General features: G+C 49.6%; 1 protein-coding gene and 1 long non-coding RNA gene across 4 annotated transcripts; one reads left to right on the plus strand and one right to left on the minus strand.

The window, feature by feature from the left end:
* The first annotated feature begins 6 nt into the window (after nt 1–6).
* On the plus strand, nt 7–12,620 carry AMH (anti-Mullerian hormone). The gene is made up of 5 exons (XM_083483827.1): nt 7–555; nt 4,258–4,442; nt 7,068–7,191; nt 9,258–9,447; nt 10,314–12,620. Exons 1-5 carry the CDS (start codon nt 9–11, stop codon nt 11,254–11,256), a joined length of 1,989 nt encoding a protein of 662 aa, XP_083339953.1. The 5' UTR covers nt 7–8; the 3' UTR covers nt 11,257–12,620.
* On the minus strand, nt 11,376–13,177 carry LOC310697585. Of its 3 annotated transcripts, XR_014521055.1 has the most exons (5): nt 12,308–13,177; nt 12,194–12,271; nt 11,654–12,142; nt 11,538–11,601; nt 11,376–11,475 (listed from the first exon to the last, which is right to left on the minus strand). It is a non-coding gene; the product is annotated as an uncharacterized lncRNA (long non-coding RNA). The 3 variants fall into 3 exon arrangements; XR_014521054.1 differs by lacking the exon at nt 12,194–12,271 and having other exon boundaries at nt 11,654–12,099; XR_014521056.1 differs by lacking the exon at nt 12,194–12,271 and having other exon boundaries at nt 11,654–12,050; nt 12,308–13,175.
* Between the last annotated feature and the right edge of the window lie 561 nt (nt 13,178–13,738).

The raw sequence follows: 13,738 nt of genomic DNA on the forward strand, positions 1-13,738 counted from the left end.
GACAAACCATGCGCCCCGTTATCGGAGGGGCCGTCTTGAGCCTCCTGCTGATGATCAAGTCTATCCCTGCGCCTGGGAAGGAGATCTTAGCAGGAGGAGGGCCCGAGCTTCCAAGCTCCAGGGAATCTGGGGGGCCCAATCCCCCAGAAGAGGACGAAGTCCTGGGCACGTCGGACTTTGCAGACCCCAGGATGACGGTGGAGGCCCTATATCCCACGGACGCAGACTGGGGCGGGCCCTTAGGTCTGTGGCCCCACAGGGCTAGCTTTCGGCTGAGGCCCCACGGAGACCCCCAAGGGCCTGTCTGTAGAGTGAAGGTGCACCGGGGCGGTGAATGGAGCCGCCGTCCCCTGGAGGTTGTGGGTCTCCTCACCAGCTACGACAGCAGGTTCCTAAAGGCTCTGAGCGGATCAATCTGGAGCGAGGAGGATATGGAGGTGTTTGGGGTCTGCCCCACAGATGTGTCCCGGGGTGTCCTGGCCTCTCTACAGCGGGTTGGCGCTCACCTGGACGACCCGGGGGAAAACCGGCTTCTGTGGCTACACCTGGAAGAAGGTAGGTGTCCATTTCCGTGAGAGCTCTTAATTTGCGAGCGCCAATTTGTTTCCACGCTTCAGATTATGGGGAAAGGGATTGAAAACAAAACTGCCAGGGTCATGATGCCGTTGTGCAAATTGACGGTGCGGCCGCCTTTGGAAGGCGGTGAATGGTTCTGGGTGCCTCGCCTCAAAAGGGAGTTGGAAAAGGTTCAGAAGAGGGCAGCCCAAACAGTCAAGCAAGTTTCCTAGCATCTGCGTTTGGGGCTTTTTTGTTTAGAGGAAGAGGCAACACGATAGATAAAACGATCCATGACGTTGAAAAAGTGGGATATTGAAAAGTTTCCCTCCCACTGGGAATCCCAGTGAAACTGAAGGTTGGAAGATTCAGGGCAGGTTTCCTAGCTGGCTTCGAAAGGGATTCGGACAAGTTTGGGGTGTTATAGATGCTGCTTTGCTCTTTCTGAATATCACAGAACCATAGAATTGTTGAGAGGGACCCAAGGGTCATCTAGTCCAACCCCCAGCAATGCTGGAATATCGGTTGCTATAAACGACAGGAAGGGGGAGCGTTGCTCTGAACCTTGAATCCAGTTTCCCAGGAGAGGCATCGGACTGGCCACTGTGGTGCTGAACCAGCAGCCAGGCTCTTGTGTTTCTATGGAACCTCCCAGTCCAGAGGCAGTCTATCGCGATCCCTAGCTTCTTAGGGGTATTTGGCTGCTGTGAAAACAGGGTGATGGACTAGGTGGGCTACTGGCCCTGATCCTGCCGCTGTGCTCTTCTTATGTTCTTATTTGGCCTCATAGGTGTGGGTTAAAAGCCGGAGCTCTCGACACCCAGGCGTCAAGATAACTTCCAGATTTAGTCTCCCAGCTTGAGATTCGTCTTCCCTTTCCAATCATCATCATCATCATATTTTTTTTATTTATACCCCGCCCTTCCCGATTCAAAAACCAGGCTCAGGGCGGCTAACAACAAATTTAAAAGACTTATTTGTAAAAGCAGCATAAAATACAGTATAAAAACATGAGTAACAATAAAAATAAAAAATCAGATAACCCCCAGGGCTAGCTGGCTGAATTGGTCCTACTTGGGCCAGCGAGGAGACCAGGGGAGAATTAGCTGTGGGGTCTCAGAGCGGGTGATCTTCATAAAAGGGGAGGGGGAAGGAAAATAAAAGATCTGGCTGAATTCAAATTAAAGGCCAGGCGGAATAGCTCTGTCTTACAGGCCCGACGGAAGGAGGTTAAATCCTGCAGGGCCCTAGTCTCCTGGGACAGAGCATTCCACCAGGTCGGAGCCATCACTGAGAAGGCCCTGGCTCTGGTGGAGGATAGTCTGACTTCCTTAGGGCCTGGGACCTCTAAACTATGGTTATTCATCGACCTTAAGGTCCTATGTGGGGCAGACCAAGAGAGGCGGCCCCGTAAATATGAGGGCTGTAAGCTTTAATGGGCAGTGCCAACTTTAAAGCGCCTTGTCAGACAGCACACTTATTACAGGATTGGTGGCCCCATCTCTGATCCCTGCCAGCGCTCTGCCCCTATGCAAAGTTTCCAGGCTGTATCCAAGGGCAGCCCCATTCCCGAGTGTGTTGCAGTAGTCTAGCTCGGGTTCAACTAGGGCATGGGTCACTCAGGCAAGGCCTGATCTCTATCTCTCCAGGTAGCAGCACTGCTGGCTGGTGCCCATTGGGGACTGGCGAGGCGGGAAGCAGGGACCCCAAAGAGTAGGCAGAGCAAGAAGCAATGAGAGGCTGTGCTAGATTATTCTAGTCTCGCCGCCCCCCCTCCCAGCTGGTTTCTGCAATAGTGGGATCTAGTTAAGAGATTTTCTGATTTCTAGTATATGCAAAGAGTAAATAGTGATCTACGCAGCCAAAATAGAACCCCCCAATGCACAAGGGGGAAAGTGTTGACAGGCTTGGGATGAACCCCAAATATTGCAGAAACCCCTCAAATTTAGCGCTCCAGGAAGCTTGCACCCCTCAATGTCTTCTGTAGGCTGAGGATGCAGACTGGAAACCCCAGTGTGTGTTGGGGAGCGGGGAATGGAGGAGGACGAGGAGGAGAGGGGGGTGGGATGGCATATTGTGAAAGAAGGCTTGGCTGAGAAGCCTCACACGCCCCACACTTTGTTACAGCTCTCATCCTATCTCCTTCTCTCTATATGCCTCAGTTCAGGGCCAGCGGTGGGAATTTGATGGGAGAGGAATAGAATCTGTTCAGTTCCCCAAAAAGAACAGACTATATTGAAGAACAGAGGATACCGGGCAGAAAGTGCTCTGTGCACTGCAACCTTTTATTGCAGTGCTCACTGTGTCTTCCTCACTATCTCCCTGCCTCTGTTCAGGACCAACAATGGCAATTTCGCCAGAAAAACACACAACAACTTGCCATAATGCAAAGAGCCGAATAAGTCGGCCCGCTGCAACGCATGCTGCCTGGTTCTTCGAGTGTGCGGTACTTCTCGGCCAGAGCTTAGGCTCGGGATGGCATCAGGGTTTGACTTGTGTGTTAGGTGGCTGGGTGTGCTGCCAAGGCAGTGTGAATAGGATCGCCTGTTGCTTTTTTAAAATGCAGACAGGCAGGCAGGCAAGGTTTTGTTATTACCCATATTTTTCGCACTATAACACGCACCCGACCATAACACGCACATAGTTTTTAGAGGAGGAGAACAAGAAAAAAAATATTATAAACGAGACAGCGGATGTATGATTTTTGTGGTTCCTGCTGTGGCCACAGACATGTGATCTGACAGTGAGTTTGGAGTAGCCCAATGCAAAAATCCTGAGGATCCATGTGGATCCATGCTTTGTAACCACGTTTTAAGTGGGGAGTGAAGGAAAAGCACTCAAGGGACAAGAAGCACGCGTAGGGTGGGTGGAGAAGGATGCTGCTAATAATGCAGAAGAGGGGTATAAGGGGAGAAGACTCCTCTCCCCTCCCACTTTGCTCCTTTAAAGCAAGCAGGCTCTGCTTCTCTCCCTCCTCCCCAGCTCGCTGAAAAACTTTGCTGCTATTTAGCCAGCTGAGTGGGGAGGACAGAGGGACAGAGAGCCTGCTTGCTTTAAAGGAGCCAACCGGTCAGGAGCCGCTTACACTCGTGTAAGCAGCTCCTCTCCTCGCCCGCTTTGCTCCTTTAAAGCAAGCAAGCTCTCTGTCCCTCTCTCCTCCTCACTCAGCGGCTCTTCTCCCGCTTTGCTGTTTCAAAGCGAGCCACGGAGGAGGAAAGGAAGGGGAACCATGGATCCTCTGCTCACGACTGCAGCAGATCCCCCCCGCCACCCGTAGGCATTCCCTCCATAACACGCAGACATTTCCCCTTACTTTCTAGGAGGAAAGAAGTGCGTGTTATGGTGCAAAAAATACGGTATTTCGTTTTATAATCTATATGAAGTGGAGAGAACCATTAATTACTGGAGGTGAAATCTCAAAGGGTACTTTCACTGTATATGTATACGAAAGGAATGCAAAACCATATTAAAAGTGTCTGGAGGCGCTAGTCCTCACTGAGATCTCAAATGATGCCTGGTTTTCCCATAACGCAGAGCGAGCGATACCAAGTGTAAGATTTTTGACTGTCCCCCCCTGGAGCGGCGTTTACTATTTAAGCTGGAGTTTGGTACACCAGCAATGGTGGGAGTGAGGCTGGGGTCTCCCTTGTCCCAGGATGAAGAAGCAGGTCCCTGTCTGACCCTCCGGTTTCCTTCTTGCAGTGAAATGGGAGGCGGAAACGAAACTGCTCTTCCAGCTGGCCTTCCACGAGGACGACGGCGGGGGCTCCCTGAAGTCCCTGCAACTGGCCCTGCTGATATTTTACCAAGGCGGAAAGGAATCGGGGGGCCTTGGGACCCCCCCGGAGAAATTCCTGGTGGGAGGGGAAGGTCTCCATCCTAAACAGGTATGCAAACGGGGATGGGGGGGCGGCAATCGTTGGAAAGATGATTATCATCATCATCAATTTTTATTACTGTCCAGAGACCCAACAAATCGTTACAAAGCAATACACAATTCATACAACCTACCTCCAGGTTAAAGAAGCATTTCGTTCAGAATACAGGGATCATTTGTTCTTGCAACCACCGACAAAAACTTGGCCACTGCTAATGTTCTAGCATTTGTCCGGTCTTCCAATAGGAACCTGACATAGTGAGCCTCTGATTTTCCTGGGAAAGGTACCAGCAAGGGTCATATCAGTTCAGCCCTGGCTTGCTCATATTTCGCACAATGCAACAAAATATGTTTTATGGAATCGATGTCTTGAGCACACGAGCAAAGTCTGTCCTGGTAGGGAACTCCTCTCAACCTGCCATCCAACTATAAGATGATTATTTCATTCATGGCTCCGGACGCCCCTCTTTTCCTTCGGGTGAGACGTGCAGAGCTCCCCTCGGACTTTAGAGAACTGGGCAAAAACAAACAAGATGAATTTTAACAGGGAGAAATGTAAAGTATTGCACTTGGGCAAAAAAAAATATGAGAGGCACAAATACAAGATGGGTGACACCTGGCTTGAGAGCAGTACATATGAAAAGGATCTAGGAGTCTTGGTTGACCACAAACTTGACATGAGCCAACAGTGTGACGCGGCAGCTAAAAAAGCCAATGCAATTCTGGGCTGCATCAATAGGAGTATAGCATCTAGATCAAGGGAAGTAATAGTGCCACTGTATTCTGCTCTGGTCAGACCTCACCTGGAGTACTGTGTCCAGTTCTGGGCACCACAGTTCAAGAAGGACACCGACAAACTGGAACGTGTCCAGAGGAGGGCAACCAAAATGGTCAAAGGCCTGGAAACGATGCCTTATGAGGAACGGCTAAGGGAGCTGGGCATGTTTAGCCTGGAGAAGAGGAGGTTAAGGGGTGATATGATAGCCATGTTCAAATATATAAAAGGAGGTCACTTAGAGGAGGGAGAAAGGTTGTTTTCTGCTGCTCCAGAGAAGCGGACACGGAGCAATGGATCCAAACTACAAGAAAGAAGATTCCACCTAAACATTAGGAAGAACTTCCTGACAGTAAGAGCTGTTTGACAGTGGAATTTGCTGCCAAGGAGTGTGGTGGAGTCTCCTCCTTTGGAGGTCTTTAAGCAGAGGCTTGACAACCATATGTCAGGAGTGCTCTGATGGTGTTTCCTGCTTGGCAGGGGGTTGGACTCGATGGCCCTTGTGGTCTCTTCCAACTCTAGGATTCTATGATTCTTTATCCTCGCACAACAACCCTGTGAAGAAGGCGAGCGAGGCCCAAGGTCACCAGGTGAGCATCATTGGGATTTGAACCCAAGGGTCTTCCCAGTCCTAAAGCGACATGCCCATTTCATGGACAGAGATAGTCCGTCAGCTGCCATTTATTTTTTTAAAATAATTTTTATTGAATGGTTTTATGTTACAAAAAACAATACAACCATACTACCACTAAATATAATTAAGAAATAAAAATTACACACATCAATATTTAGTTTATTTGTTATTTACCGTCTTATTTCCTCCCAAACATTCCATACAAAAACACACATATGTGCAGACACCCACACACAAAATGATAATAATGAAAGTAAATATTTTTTCCCCTTTTATCTTCCAAAATCTTTTCTTCAACTTTGACTTCCTGTCACGTCCCTTTGCATATATTTTATCTTGCAATCGAATGTACACAAAACAATAGACTTTGCTCTGGTGGAATGAATACGCCAGATACGATATAGCGTATAATTTTGGACTTCCCTCTTTTCGACACTCTTAGGAGAGACCTACTGGCGACTCTCTTGAAGCTTAAAGTATCTACTTGCAAAGAATTTGGAATCCAATACAGTATCTGTTGTGGGATGATATACCCAGATCTACTGAGATTGTTTCAGGATATTCAGCCGACATTTTAAAAGTCAAATTTGAAACTACTAAATTTTACTGAATGGTGGCTACTGATTCTTTTATACATTTCACGTGTTTAACAGACCTTGATCACCAATATTTTATGCATGTTTTCCTCCCTCTCTCGTATGATTTTATTGTCTGAATTGTGCCAATAAAAGCTGAGTGAATGAACGAAATAGAGCCTCCATGTCCAGGACCACGCTACCAGAGAGCATAAAAGCTGACCTAAAGAGATTCCTGGGCCCTGTTTTTCCTAAACTGATACTTTAAGAAACATAAACGAGGGCGATGCTTTGACTCTCTGTTATTATTGTTGTTATTTCGTTGCTCTGCAAGCACAGCCCTGCGGAAATCCAACTGGTAAGGCCTTTCCCTGCCATCCGCAGCCTTGCCCAAACTCCAGCTGCCTTGGGACTACAAGTCCCATCATCCTTGACTGCTGGTCCTGCTAGCTAGGGACGATGGGAGTTGTAGTCCCAATACAGCTGGAGACCCAAGTTTCAGCAACGCTGCGGATGGCAGGGGAAGCCACTGGCAGAGAGACATCACCCGTTGAACTTCTGCCTAGCGGAGGCGATGCTAAGTGCATGGGGTGCTGCTGCCTTTAGCCATTTTTTGCAAATATTGGACGCTGTCTCATTTGCCCCCCGCAGGTCGTCTGTCTCTCCAGCAGAACCCAGTACCTCGTCCTTCAGGGGTCGGCGATGTCAGGCAGACATTCACTGGGGCAGCTCAGCTTTGAGGTTTCCCTGGCAATCAGGCGCCAGAGCAGCAACGGTAGGACCTCTATTGCATAAAATGGAATAGAAACAAACCTTTGACATGCAAGCCAAGCATGGGGGGGGGGGTGCTTTCATCCTGAGCACCGCTCAGGATTGCACTTTCCATAGCATGCAAGTATATGCAAAATAAATTCCCTTCCCAATATGTATTTTTATTGAATTTCCAAATTAACATCAAATTCAATAGACATTTAATGTATTGACTTTTCACTTCCAGCTCCAAAGTGTTTTCATTTTGCATTATATATCCAACTCTTATCTATTACAAAAATCCCTGTAATGCAATTACCATTTTGAATTTTACTGTTATGCATGTTTTCATACTGTATTTTATGTTGCTTTTACAATTGTTTTAAATTTGTCGTTAGCCGCCCTGAGCCCGGTTTTTGAACCGGGAAGGGCAGGGTATTTATTATTATTATTATTATTATTATTATTATTATTATTATTATTATTATTATCCTTCCGATGCTCCTTTCTCGGATCCTGCCTGCAATTTCACTTGTTTGTAGTTCTTTTCCAAATAGTCCACAAAAGGCCTCCATTCTTGCATAAAAAGTTCCTCAAAATATATCCTTTTAAATGCATAACATGCTTTGACATCGTCTGCACCTGAGATCACAAAAGGCCCAATCCTCACCACATTGCAATCCTTACACGGGAGTAAATCCTCTGTCGAACTTACATGGGGCTTAGAAGAGGAGTTCAGGGATATGTTTATTTTTTTAAAATAACTTTATAAGTTTTGTGCCTTTGCTTCCCAATTTTCACTGCACCGTGGATTTTATTGATTATAGTTCGGAAATTGTTTATTGTGACCGTTAAGAGTGAAGTTCTGTTTAATTATTATCTGCCGATGTTTAATTTAACTGTGCGCTATTATATTCTAACGGATTATTTAATATTACTTTATTTGACATAGGTTGTTTATTTTCAGAGAATCATAGAACTGGTGGACTCTCTCCTTTTTTGGAGGTTTTTAAGCAGAGATTTAAAAATCTCCCTAAATCTCTGTTTAGGGAAGCTTTTAATGTTTAATAGTCAAAATAAATAGTCAGTCTCCTCCCACTGTTGACATCACCCTCCTCCCACCACTGACATCACCCTCCTACGCTCACCATTGACTTCGCCCTCCTTCGCTCACCTATTACAGTCGTTAAGAGTCGTCAACAGGCTCATCTCAGCTATCTGCCAATCACCCATTCCCACCACCCTTCTGAGTAATACCCCTCCCCACCTTCTCACTATATAGAAGGATCTGGCAACTTCTGTTTCAGTGTATCTGAAGAAGTGTGCATGCACACGAAAGCTCATGCCAAGAACTAACTTAGTTGGTCTTTAAGGTGCTACTGGAAGGAATTTTTTTATTTTGACTATGGCAGACCAACACGGCTACCTATCTGTAAATGTTTAATAGGTTATTGTATTTTAATATTCTGTTGGAAGCCGCTCAGAGTGGCTGGGGAAACCCAGCCAGATGGGTGGGGTATAAATAAATTATTATTATTATTATTATTATTATTATTATTATTATTATTAGGTGGCCCTCTGTCACGGATGCTTTAGCTGAGATTCCTGCCTTGCAGGGGGTTGGACTAGATGACCCACAAAGGTCCCTTCCAACCCTACAGTTTTTGATTCTACAAAGGTGAAAGTTGCATTTATGCGCAGTCCGCTTTTGCCTCTGTCCCTGCCCGGCTCTGGGTGTCCCTTCCAATTCTACAATTTCATCCTCCCCACCACAACAACCCTGCGAGGTAGGATAGGCAGAGAAGCAGTGGCTGGCCCCCCCCAGCCCCCCCCACTAAGCTGCATGTGGCTGAGCGGGGGATTCGAACCCTGGTCTTCCAAGACTTATGCTCTAACCACTGCACCACACTGCCTCTCCTTTGATAATGTTAAATAATAGCAGCAGAAAACAATAATAATAGCAGCAGCCGTCTTTTCAGGAATTAGAGGAGGGGTCTTTATTAGCTACAACCGAGAGAGAGACCTTCCATTTGTTCTACTCTGCAGGAAGAAAACCTCTCCCCCTCCTCTTCCTCTTTGCCTCCCTTGCAGGCACCGGCCTCTCCCAACACGAGACCCAAAACCTCCTCTTCGGTTTCGACCCAAAGTGCTTCACCCGCATGACTCCGGCTGTGCTGCTCCTGGCCAGGCTGAGACCCCAAGCCGCTCCAATCCTTCTTCCCTCCTCGTCTTTCCTCGCCGCCGACGGCAAGGTGGACGTGGTTCCTTACCTGAACCCCAGGTGAGACCCCTTCCCTCCCCGCCGAGGGCTGTGCTTGATTTGCTCAAAAGGGACGGCACTCTGTCCATGCTCAGGAGACCTTGGCTGATCTCCTTGCCTTGAAAACCAGCATTTCTCTCCCTCCTTTCTCTGGCTGCGCACATGATGCACATCCAAAGCGCATGGGACCCCCTTTGCCCTGATCCAGAAGGATCGTCCTTATGGAACCTCCAGGTCCAGGGACAGTCTATCTGGATCCCTATGTTCTATGGGGTATACCTGAAGGAGTGTCTCCACCCCCATCATTCAGCCCGGACACTGAGGTCCAGCTCTGAGGGCCTTCTGGCAGTTCCCTCCCTGCGAGAAGCCAAGTTACAAGGAACCAGGCAGAGGGCCTTCTTGGTGGTAGCACCTGCCCTGTGGATGTCAAAGAGAAAAACAACTTAATTCGTTCCGGAGGTCCGTTCTTAACCTGAAACTGTTCTTAACCTGAAGCACCACTTTAGCTAATGGGGCCTCCTGCTACTGCCGTGCCGCCGGAGCACGGTTTCTGTTCTCATCCTGAAGCAAAGTTCTTAACCTGAAGCACTATTTCTGGGTTAGTGGAGTCTGTAACCTGAGGCGTATGTAACCTGAGGCGTATGTAACCCTGTACCAGACTTTTAGAAGACATCTGAAGGCAGCCCTGTTTAGGGAAGCTTTTAATGTTTAATAGGTTATTGTATTTTAATATTCTGTTGGAAGCCGCCCAGAGTGGCTGGGGAACCTCAGTCAGATGGGTGGGGTATAATAAATTATTATTATTATTATTATTATTATTATTAATTTGGCCACTGTGAAGCCATTGGCCTGATGCACCCACCCTTCTGACGTCCTTCTCTCCGCAGTGTACCCCCGACGTCTGCCACGGCCGATGTGCAGCCCTCCCCAGCCCCCCAGACGAACGCCACCTCCGCCCACCCAGCACCCTCCAGCACTGGCCGTTTCCTTGCTGCTCTCTCCCAGTTCATCAACAAGGTCCTCAGCCCTTCTGGAGAGCCGCCGCCGGCCCCCGGGCCGCAGCTGCGGCTGAACTTTGACACCATGGAAGCCCTCCCTCACCGGGTGCTCAACCTCTCGGAGAAGGTGGCGCTGGAGCGGCTGGTGCAGTCCGAAGACCCCCTGGTGGTCTTGTTCCCCGAAAACAGCCAGGCCTTGATGGAGAGCCACCTGTCGCACTGGGCGCTGGAGGGGAAACTGCTGCGGCAACTGCTGCAGAAATTGCGGGAGGTGATTCGGGAGCTGGCGGCCTCCCCGTCTTTCCGGGACCACGAGACCCTCTTCCACGGCCTCCTGGCGTTCTGCTACTACCCTCCCGGGGTCCCCGGTGGTGGCGATCCCGAGGGATCCGCAGAAGGATCTCCCGGGCGGCGGAAGATCCACAGCCTGCTGCTTCTCAAAGCCTTGCAGGCCCTGCGCGCCCGCTGGCGGGAGTCCCGGAAGGCGGCCCCCCGCGCCAACCGCAGCACCCAGGAGCGAGACGACTACTGCCGGCTGCGCAAGCTGCGGATCGAGCTGGTGTCCACGGGGTACATCATCTTCCCCGAGTGGTACGACGCCAACAACTGCGCTGGGCCCTGCCGCTTCCCGCTCTCGTCCCGCGTCCCCGACTACTACTCCCACACGCTCTTCCTGCTGCGGGTGCAGGAGCAGGGCCTGCCCCTGGAGAGAGCCCCCTGCTGCGTCCCCGTCAGGTACTCCAGGAGCATCATCGTCACCTTCACCAACGACCAAGGCATGAAGGTGAAGGCCTACCCCGACATGGTGGCCGAGGAGTGCGGCTGTCAGTAGAGAGAGGCCGGCTCGGCGGCGGCGGCTGGAGCAAGCTTTGCCCTCCTCCTCCTGCCGTTGAGCTCGCCTCTCCTTGCCCGGCTGTGCCCTGTTCTCCTTTCCCATCAATTACATCACCTTCCTCCCACTGCTGACATCATCCTCCTTCGCTCACCATTGACTTCACCCTCCTTCGCTCACCATTGACTTCATCCTCCTTCGCTCACCATTGACTTCACCCTCCTTCGCTCACCATTGACTTCACCAACCTTCGCTCACCATTGACTTCACCCTCCTCCCACCGCTGACATCACCCTCCTCCGCTCACCATTGACTTCACCCCCTCCCACCGTTGACATCATCCTCCTTCGCTCACCATTGACTTCACCCTCCTTCGCTCACCATTGACTTCACCCACCTTCGCTCACCATTGACTCCACCCTCCTCCCACCGCTGACATCACCCTCCTTTGCTCACCATTGACATCACCCTCCTCCCACCGTTGACTTCACCCTCCTCCCACTGCTGACATCACCCTCCTTCGCTCACCACTGACATCACCCTCCTTCGCTCACCATTGACATCACCCTCCTCCCACCGTTGACTTCACCCTCCTTCGCTCACCATTGACTTCACCAACCTTCGCTCACCATTGACTTCACCCTCCTCCCACCGCTGACATCACCCTCCTCCGCTCACCATTGACTTCACCCCCTCCCACCGTTGACATCATCCTCCTTCGCTCACCATTGACTTCACCCTCCTTCGCTCACCATTGACTTCACCCACCTTCGCTCACCATTGACTCCACCCTCCTCCCACCGCTGACATCACCCTCCTTTGCTCACCATTGACATCACCCTCCTCCCACCGTTGACTTCACCCTCCTCCCACTGCTGACATCACCCTCCTTCGCTCACCACTGACATCACCCTCCTCCGCTCACCATTGACTTCACCCCCTCCCACCGTTGACATCATCCTCCTTCGCTCACCATTGACTTCACCCTCCTTCGCTCACCATTGACTTCACCCTCCTTCGCTCACCATTGACTTCACCCTGCTCCCACCACTGACATCACCCTCCTTCGCTCACCATTGACATCACCCTCCTCCCACCGTTGACTTCACCCTCCTCCCACTGTTGACATCACCCACCTTCGCTCACCAGTGACTTCACCCTCCTCCCACCGCTGACGAGGACTGCTGTATCTCCTCTTATTCCTTAGACCAAGCTAATAATTCTGGTTCCACGCCGATGACACCCTCTCATGCGTAGTCAGCCTACCTCCAGTTTCTCTTGCTTTGCATAATTTATTCTGCATTTGCATATATATCTGATGGTGCTGGGATGATTAAATATGTTGGATATTGGGTTTTTTAAAATTTTGACAGTGTGTGGCATTTCTTTTCCAGAAGTGGGCTGTGCTTGGTTTTGCTCCGTCCTTTAAATTGATGTAGTTTCTTTGCAGAGTAATCAAAGAATTGCAGAGTTGGAAGGGATCCCCAAGGGTCATCTAGCCCAACCCCCAGCAATGCAGGAGAGTGCTGTTATTTCCAACGCCCTGCTTGGAGGTTTCCCAGAGGCATCTGGTTACGTTGCTGCTGATAAAAGGATGCTGGGTGGGATAGACCAAAGTCTAGTCCATCAGGGCTCTTCTGGACCCTACAAAATGTGACCAAGGCCATGCCTCCGAGCATGTGCAAAGTGCTTTCCCTTTCCTGTGCTGCCACCACCAGAACCCCACCAGCAGCATCTAAGAAACAGCATTGCCTTTAAAGCCCTTAACGGACTTGGCCCTGTATACCTGAAGGAACATCTCCACCCCCATCGTTCTGCCCGGACACTGAGGCCCAGCTCTGAGGGCCTTCTGGCGGTTCCCTCATAGCAAGAAGCAAAGCTACAGGGAACCAGGCAGAGGGCCTTCTCAGTGGTGGCTCCCGCCCTGTGGAACACCCTCCCACCAGATGTCAAAGAGTTAAACAACTACCTGACATTTAGAAGACATCTGAAGGCAGCCCTGTTTAGGAAAGTTTTTAATGTGTGACATTTTAATGTATTTTTAATTTTTGTTGGAAGCTGCCCAGAGTGGCTGGGGAAACCCAGCTAGATGGGCAGGGTACAAATAACAAATAATAATAATAATAATAATAATAATAATAATAATAATAATAATAATAATAATTGTTGTTAAGAATGCTTAGGAGAGGCATCCCCTTCTTGAGAGCAAGCCATGCCTCTTTTTGGATCCCTCCTGTTATTGCTGGACTTGAACCCGTATCAGCTCTGGACAGGAATTATGGGAGCTGAATTCCAGCAAGATTTGGCAGGCCATATATGTTCCTCTCCCCTGTTCCAAGAGGCAGCAAGGAAGAGATGAGGCGATGCCGCTGTTTTTAAGAGGCATTCCACTCTGAGAGTGGGGAACCCCTCTGCTCAAATCAGGGATGGGGGGAAACCCTCCAGAAGCTGGATTCCTCTGTTTCAGGCATCTCCAAAGTCA

This window comes from Podarcis liolepis (assembly GCF_965112155.1).
Source record: "Podarcis liolepis genome assembly, chromosome: 18".
Lineage (NCBI taxonomy): Eukaryota > Metazoa > Chordata > Lepidosauria > Squamata > Lacertidae > Podarcis > Podarcis liolepis.

What these genes read in the sequence shown, in the direction of transcription:
- AMH (XM_083483827.1), top strand. Translation starts at nt 9, where the DNA reads ATGCGCCCCGTTATCGGAGGGGCCGTCTTGAGCCTCCTGCTGATGATC. An exon ending in GTGGCTACACCTGGAAGAAG is followed by an intron (nt 556 to 4,257) that starts GTAGGTGTCCAT and finishes TCCTTCTTGCAG; the next exon opens with TGAAATGGGAGGCGGAAACG. An exon ending in AAGGTCTCCATCCTAAACAG is followed by an intron (nt 4,443 to 7,067) that starts GTATGCAAACGG and finishes TGCCCCCCGCAG; the next exon opens with GTCGTCTGTCTCTCCAGCAG.